This window comes from Fundulus heteroclitus, unplaced genomic scaffold, assembly GCF_011125445.2.
Source record: "Fundulus heteroclitus isolate FHET01 unplaced genomic scaffold, MU-UCD_Fhet_4.1 scaffold_74, whole genome shotgun sequence".
In the NCBI taxonomy this organism is placed as follows: Eukaryota; Metazoa; Chordata; class Actinopteri; order Cyprinodontiformes; family Fundulidae; genus Fundulus; species Fundulus heteroclitus.
This window is the reverse complement of record NW_023397186.1, coordinates 701,835-710,433: the sequence shown is the minus strand read 5'-3', so window position 1 is coordinate 710,433 and position 8,599 is coordinate 701,835. Positions and strand designations below refer to the sequence as shown.

At 37.3% G+C, this 8,599-nt stretch overlaps 1 protein-coding gene across 1 annotated transcript in view; it reads right to left on the bottom strand.

Moving 5' to 3' along the window:
- Positions 1-1,550: 1,550 nt before the first annotated feature.
- Positions 1,551-8,599, bottom strand: part of LOC105934256 (zeta-sarcoglycan) — a 423,091-nt gene continuing 416,042 nt past the window's right edge. Inside the window, exon 8 of the mRNA XM_036134093.1 lies at positions 1,551-3,935. Within this exon, the coding sequence (XP_035989986.1) occupies positions 3,729-3,935 (207 nt within the window). The 3' untranslated portion in view covers positions 1,551-3,728. The remainder of the gene's footprint in view (positions 3,936-8,599) is intronic.

The window sequence follows — 8,599 nt, the reverse complement described above, 5'->3', positions numbered from 1 at the left end:
ATGAAGGCATTGACAATATCAACCGGCCCGCCTGTTCCCCAGACCTGAATCCAATCGAGCACATCTGGGACATCATGTCTCGCTCCATCCACCAACGTGACGTTGCACCACAGACTGTCCAGGAGTTGGTCAATGCGTTAGTCCAGCTCTGGGAGGAGATCCCTCAGGAGACCATCCACCACCTCATCAGGAGCATGCCCAGGTGTTGTAGGGAGGTCATACAGACATGCTACTAAGCCTCATTCTGACTTGTTTTATGGACATTAAAAGACATCAAACTTGGATTCGCCTGTAGCGTGGTTTTCCACTTTAATTTTGAGTGTGGCCAAATTCAGACCCCATGTGTTAACAAATTAGATTTTTTTGTGATTTTGTTGTCAGCATATTCAGCTATGTAAAGAACAAAGTATTTAATAAGAATATTTCATTCATTCATTCAGATCTAGGATGTGTTATTTTAGCGTTTACTTTATGTTTTTTGAGCTGTGTGTGTGTGTTTGGTTAAATAAATAAAAAATGAAATGCTGCCGTTTTTCTTTTTGAACAAGGGACATCAGTTCAACAACCGTTTTTTAAGAAAAGACAAACAAGATTAAGGACTTCACAAAGATACTTCCTCACTGCGACTGCTAGTATGACCAGTTGGATTTAGAGATATTGCTGATGCAGCAGTCTCCTGGTTGCAGGTGTACATGGTAGTGCTTTCTTGTCTTTGGTCAAGAGAGGCCAATGTGAACGTGAGTACAGACATTCATGTATCCACTTACGTCTAAGGGCAACTTTACTTTTTGGACATGTATAGGAAACCAGAGTACCCGGAGAAAACCCGTATGTACGAAAATAAACACGTAAATGCATAAGAATCTCAATAAAACCATTGCAGATCTTTGCAATGGTTTGATTTCTAACCTCTGACCTCTGCAGTGTGGATATCTTACTAACTGCTACACCACCATGAAAACAGAGGCCACATAGCAGATGTGCAAAATTAAGCATTAACATGTATGTTTGCACAATCATTTCATCTCATTATTAACATGGTTAAACCTAAATCACTTGGACAAAAAGAGGTTGGAATCTTAAAACTGCAGTCAGAAAAAGTTTAATGACAACACTACTTCCAGAAATTCTCTTTAAAAACAATATTATTTTATTTTGTATTTTATTGGTATTGTTATATACATGGCATAAGTTGTGCTTTTTTACTATCAAGAATAAACCATGACGGAACAAATCAGAAAATTAGAATTCAAACTTTAAACTAGAATTTATTTGTTCTTCTTATTTTTGGTGGCTATACTGAGAGTTATGGAAAATAAAGATAAAAGGGGAGGAACAAAGAGCATAAAATTAAATAGATAGGTAGGCAGATTGATAATAGTTCAGAGACACTGATTGTCCACTGAGGGTAGTGTTAATCTTCAAACTATGATGTGCTTTTACCAACAGTAGCAAAGGCACCAGTGTATAACTTTGTTAAAAGAAAATAGAAAGAATGCCTCAGGGCCTTGTTCCAGTTGAGTCGACACACACACACGCGCGCGCACACACACGCGCGCGCACACACACGCACGGCATCCACACGCACGGCATCCACACTTACTTTCCTTAGGTTTTTCATCCTGCACACATGAAAGTTTATTAGCTATAATTTTCAGCTATTGCAAATGATGGCTGCAAGGTTAGTCAGCTGGAAACCAGTCATGCTGACCCTGAATGCTAAGGTTTTTTTTTTTTTAGCTTTACAGCTTCGCCTGTGTTACATCCACAACTTTTGAAAAGGATTTTGGCATTTTAAAAAGTAATCAGATTGCCTGATATTAAAGCGTGGGATGTCAAAAGGAGAGTAATGAATGAACATACAAGAAATAGGTTGGGGAAAACAATATCAAGACATGTCATTGAATGATTGATAGGTAAAAGATAAAAGATGTGATAAAAAGACTAGATGATTCCTTACTGATGAAAAAAAGAATATACTGAAGGGGGAGCAGAGTAGATATCCTGCAGATAAAGGCAAGCCAAATAAAGATTATAAAACTGAGCTCACTGAACAATGAAAGTGATAAGGAAGAATAGAATAGAATTGAAATATTCTTTATTGTTCCTCATTAGGGAAATCCAGGAAGAAAGACTTGACAAAAACAGCCAAAGGTTTCTCAAATAGTATGAAATAAGTCTTGCAGATTAAAAACACAAGATGAACATATTTAATTGTCATTAACATGACTAAGCCTTGTCTGCCACTGGTTGAATCATCCCCTCTCTGACTGAAAGTTTGAATTAAAAACAACAAACAAACAAATCTTTTCTGGCATAGCACCCATGTGAACTTCAGTTTAATCCAAAATGATCATTTGTCTTTCTTTTTCATTTAATTCAATCGATTATTTACCCACAAGATGTTTCTAGATTCATTGTATGTAGAAAAAGAGAGGGAGAAAAAGAGAATATTGCAAAGTATTCAACTTTGAGGTCACGGGTTTATAGTACAACTGATTCACTTGCAAAGAGATAACTTTTTTCCTATTATTCATAATATGCTAAAAGTTAACATACAAGAACGATGACCTTTAGCAGTCAAGTGGAGTTTGAAAAATAGAAGATACCAAGTTGGACAGAGATAAAAGAGCGCTGAAGCAAAATATGGATAGATAAGTGAGAACATAGGCTTTGAAAGGATGACAAGAGGATAACAAGCAAAATATGTGATTCAGGGTAAGAAAACCAATGGAAATAAATAAAAGTGACTATTAGAAAGATGAAAATATATGAGGAAGAATGTTGGTGGATGCAAGGTTGAAAGCGCAATTATTTGCTTTTGTTATTCAGTGGAAAAGTGGGATTGGAGAACATTGTTACCATTTTTTGTACACTAATGCAAAAGGTTCACGTATCAATGTTGGGTTGAAAGACTGAGAGGGATGGGTATAGGGGGAAGGCCTTTCTGGTATAGATTGGTCCATTGGGTAGTCTTTAGCTTCCCATAAGACAAAATCATTGTCTGATTAGATTTTATTAGCTACCCATTGGGCTGAGCCAACATTTTCACTCATGTTTCTCACCATAGCCAACTGATATGTTAACCAGGAGCACATATCTACCTCCCCCGGTGGTATTTGCAGTCCTTAATTACTTCTGTTTATCCAGCAAAAAAAAAACAAAAGCTTGGTTTTGTTCTTAATATTTTGGTCAAACAGTGAACACACAATGCAAATCCCATGAATAATCCTCAGGACCCTTAGAGTCTATCCATGCTGCAAATGCAGAAGGAAGAGACAGCCAACAAAGGCCCAAGCCTTAGACTGCCCTTTTATGTCCATGAGTGGTCTCAGTATAAAAACCATCTTTTGTGTCTTGCCAAGTTATCCATCCTTGTTACTAGCGTTGGCCGCAGACCAATCCATATTAATTTGATTTGTTTGCTGCTGGCACCGGTCTCACACAGGCTCTTTTCCATGTTTCTTCACTCTGGTGGTGACTTCATATCCCAGTCCTTGTTGATTCTGTTTTTGGCAACCACCACCTTCCTGCCAAACTCTAGTCCACATTACTTAGTTGCTGAACATGCGGGAACTTCTCGTCATGCTTCAGTCCTCGTTGATACTGACCTTTAGCTGTTGTCAGGTTCAATCCAACACGTATTCCTTTATTTAGTGGTCTGTTGGCTAGCATCAGCTTCAAGCTTGTTAGTCCATATGTCCTGTGTGTTTGTGAGCCTCTAATTTTCAACTCCAGAGACAAAAGTTACTAGTGGTTTGGCAGGTAGCGCCTTCCTCAGCTGGGGACAAGTAGAGCTTGCCATTAGCACAGGCACAGAGCTCGTATACAGTTTGTTTGGTGTAGGTGGTGCCTGGAGGTGCCCCTTCCAGTGGGTCTACAGCACTACCAAGGGGAATGTTGCCCAGCTTGATCGTGTTGGCATCTAGAAAGATCTGTTGGAACATAGAGTACATGACACATAAGAGTTTAAATTAACAACCATTCAGTGTGAACAAAGATATATACGAACATACAAGCACATGTACAGTATATACTGATTTAGCAGCTGCAGGGGGATGTGGCTCACACGGACTGTCCTGGTTCCTAAAATAATGTGCAAACAAACAGCAGGGAGCAAAGCTATGTTTAGTGAAAATACATTGTTCTTGGTACAGGAGAGAAGGAACATTGCTGTAGGCAATGACTATACTCTAGCTGAGTTAGGTTGTCATAAAAAAAATCCATAGAGACAGAAAGGAAATGTTTATTAAGGAAGATTCTCCTTTCATGGAGATGGAAAGTAGGAGTAAAAAAAGTGGAGGGAAGGTTACACGTGGAAAAAGATAAATAAATCTGTGGGCAAAGAGAGTTGGCAGGATGAAGAGAGCGATAAGAGACGCTAATATTATCTAGTTTCAGACTATGTGTTAAAAAAGGTGAGTTATACCGGTCTAATTATCAAGAAATTAAGCACATTACTTGAATCTTTTACTTGCAATCTTAAATAAGCTATCTGTAAAATTGACACTCCTCACACACACACACACACACACTTATGCCATATATATATATATATATATATATATATATATATATATATATATATATATATATATATATATTTACAGATCTAAATATTTTCTGCTTGTTCCAAATCCCCCCTTACTCCCTCCTCAATTTTACCACCACATTGATACAAGATAGGTTGGGGATCATTATTTAATACTGATTTCTATTGATTGCCTCGTGCACTTATTTACTCCTGTTTTCAAGAAAGATCAGATATTTCTTTTTCCTTTTTGTCTTTTTTTTCCTGTTACTTCTAACACTTTTTTTTTGCACCGCCATGCATGAATGGTTTTCTCAGCAGATATTTGTATCCCCATTATTCATGTTCTTCAATTTAAAAATGAGGACATGGGAAGTATAAATGGGTGGGAAAATTGCTTTGAGTGCAAAAAGAAAGACAGACAATACGAAGTGAAAGAGCTGATGGGAAGATGTGATAGAAAGAAAATGGTAGCACAAACAGTTTTCTCAAAAAATGGATGACATAAATTAAGTCGGATGAGATAAATATCAGACAAAAGATGTCACATACCTGGAGGGTTCAGATACCCCTAAGGATAGGAACCAATTAATTTAGCTAATGATACAACATTGGCTGACGTAGTACATATCAATCTCTATAAACAAGACCCACACACATACACACACACACATACACACACACACACACACACACACACACACACACACACACACACACACACACACACACACACACATGAACTGCTTTGAAAGAAATTAAACTAAAAACAGGACATTGACAACATAATTAAGGCAAATTAATCCATTCAAATACAGATGCAACCTGAAGAATGCTACGAGAACAGGAATGGTATCAGGCACAATAGTCGAAATCTGGAAGGTCTCCTGAATGTAGGCGTCACATACTTTCTTATATGTGCTATGTAGGCTATGTGGTTTTAGCTAAAATACTCTTGCCCAGACTTGAAGAAATTACATGGGAGTAAATTGCTCAATCCCAGCATTCTCTTTTTCCATCACTAACAATCACATGGCAGTCTTGGGCTGTATATAAAATCTATAAGTGTCCTGAAGTTAAATTATTATTAGCTGAAATAGTCAGAGAAAAGGCCAATTCCCAGGCTGTGTCAGTCTCTACAAGTGACTGCTAGCCAGTATGAGTACCTGCAAATACCAGGGCAGGGAGAGTGATTGCATGTATGTAAAAAAGCTAAGATTTAACATTTTTCACAGCCATATATCTTGATACACCATATAATTGGAAGACAAGCGCACAATAGAGGGATGAGATTAGATCATACTTTTTTTCATTTCAGGGGTATTTAGTCATTTATATACAGAGCTCTGTTAAAACATATACTGTGTTTGCAGAAGAGGATTTTGTAAAAAGTGCTTCTGAAATTCTGTGCATCTATCTTGACTTCACTAGAAAACCATGAAGTTTGCTTCTCAAAGTTTTCCTGTTCGGACCTGGCATTAACAACTGTCCATAGTGATCTTTCCACAAGTGGACAGGTGTGAACACACTCAGGACAGATTGAGTACACACTCAACTCTAATAGCTCTAGCCATATTTGAAGGGTGATCTCAGGTGGTCTGGGGCACCTGCAGCTTAATTTATCATTACACTGTGAATACAAACCAGCGCACTGAAACCACATTGACAACAAGCCACATACTAACCATGATGGTTTGTGGTGAACAGTTTCTATTTGGCAGTTTTTTTTTTCTCTTTGTGCAAAAGTTTATTCTTTAATGGCACGGTCCAAACTCGTACGTTGTGTTGTACATAGAAACTTTCCCGCTGTGCTGTCTGCCAATCTCTGCAGCAACTAAAGATAGAAGTGCCGAACAACAGAATGTGTCCTGTCGCTGCATGGAGTTTTCTTCGTACCCCACCTTGCCCAAAAATGTTTAGAGTTGTTTTTCTGTTTTTCTTCACAGGCTGGTTCAGAAAGAAAACTGCAGAGTGGTAAAGGCTCACTTTGCCTGTTGTGAATTAGCTGAGGTGTGTTGAGACTACACTCAGAAACATCAGTAAATTAGACTTCGGTGAATCTTGAACATACTAATCATCTAAACCAGGATTTCTTTCAGGTTACTGAAATGTATTCATGACTGTATAAAAAGATAGCTCTAAAGGAGAGAAATCTTTGTTGTGGATCAGCTTCATGTTTACCTGTGTGTCTAAAGGATTACTATGAATCATATTGAAAATGACAGTTAGGATGCATGTGGACTTCAAGCATAATGTTGTATTCTGTACACACACACACACACACACACACATATACATATATATATATATATATATATATATATATATATATATATGTGTGTGTGTGTGTGTGTTGCTTACGCAAACAGTGTTTATTGATTACATTGGAAGGCTTTGCTAACTGGTTTTAATAAGGGACGTTATAATTTAGAGGCACTTTTATTGTTGTTGGAAAAAAGCTGTAAACTTAGCAATGAAAAGTAGCAATATACCTTTGAAAATGCCATGGTATGTTTTAAAATGGGTCACTGCTAAAGCAAAAGCTTAAATTTTATTAAGACATGTCATCGGGCTTTAATAGAAAACATGGGTAGATGTGGCGGTCTACCAAAACATTCATTAGTTAATATACCCATACCAACTTTATTTATCAAGCACTTTCAAACAACCACAGCTGAAACAAAGTGCTACATATAACTGCATAGTACAACATGTATTAAAATATGCCACAAGTCCAATATAAATTCATTACAATGAAACCAATTACAACAAATAAGGACAAATTAAGTCTCAGTGAGGTTGAAAGTCAGAGAATAAAAGTTGGTTTTAAAAGCAGGCAGCGAGAACCTACCCCTGCTCTAATGTGCTGTGGTAGGTGATTACACAGTTGAGGAGCAATCCATCTGAATATAAAAAAATGTGTTGTCCTTAATAGCACCAGAAAAATCACTGTGTCATTCTGAATGAGGGTAAATGGAGAGAAAGGAACTGAAAAATAACTAAGCATAAACAGCTTGGCAAAAGCTTAAACCTTTTTACATTTTGTGATGTTACAGCCACAAACTTTAGTGTATATTTTGGGTTGATTATATATAATTGACCGGCACCATGTAGCACATGATTGTAGAAGGAACATGATACCTGGTTTTCAAGAGTTTTTATCAGCAGAAATCTGAATAAAGAGTCTACCTTGTCCAACTTAGATAGAGCCCACCAGTGTGTAATATAATTTCAGTATAAAAAACTATGAAACCTACTGGTCTACCAACACACTGCAATCCAGACAAACTGTCAGGCTGGGTAAGATGACCATTAATCAAAGAATCACCGGACGTACCTACTTTGGAGGAGCTGCAGAGATTCACAGCCGAGATGGAAGAAACTTTCAACAGGACGACTTTTAGCTTTTAATTAAGCTGTTTTTTTGGAAGAGTGGCAAGAAATGGCTACTGTCAAAAGAATGCTGGAAGCAATTCTGTTTGCATACAAGCACTGACAAAAATAAATGGGCTATTTTAACTATTTGTTTCTCAGAAAAAGTTGGGTTACTGAAGCTACTGATTTTTACATTATGATAGAAGCTATGTAACACTGTAAATGTCCTCACATTACACCATTTAACTGCATTTTCTCCAAAATTGCAAACAAAGCAGGTAAAGGTTGCCAACTTTTGGTTAATTTTCCGTCCAGTTATTTTTAATGTCATTAATCCAGCATGACAACAATCCTAGACATAAAGCCAGTGCTACAATGGAACGGTCAGAGTGGCAGTAAAAGCTCAGACCTAAATCCAATCTTTCTTTGGCAAGACTTCAAAGATCATATTCACAGATGCTCTCCATCCAGGCTGACTGAGTTTATCCCATTTTTAAAGCATCTTTGACCATTAGGTTGGTATATTGTCATCAATCACCCAATTCCTGATAAAAATAACTTCAGTCCACCACACAGAGATTGTTCACTCGACATCTAAAGGCACGCAGTTCAGATCAGTTCATAATAGTAAAATGACATGAAAGACACAAATTTAAATCCAATCTCAAAACCTGTTTTTATTCATTCAGTAGT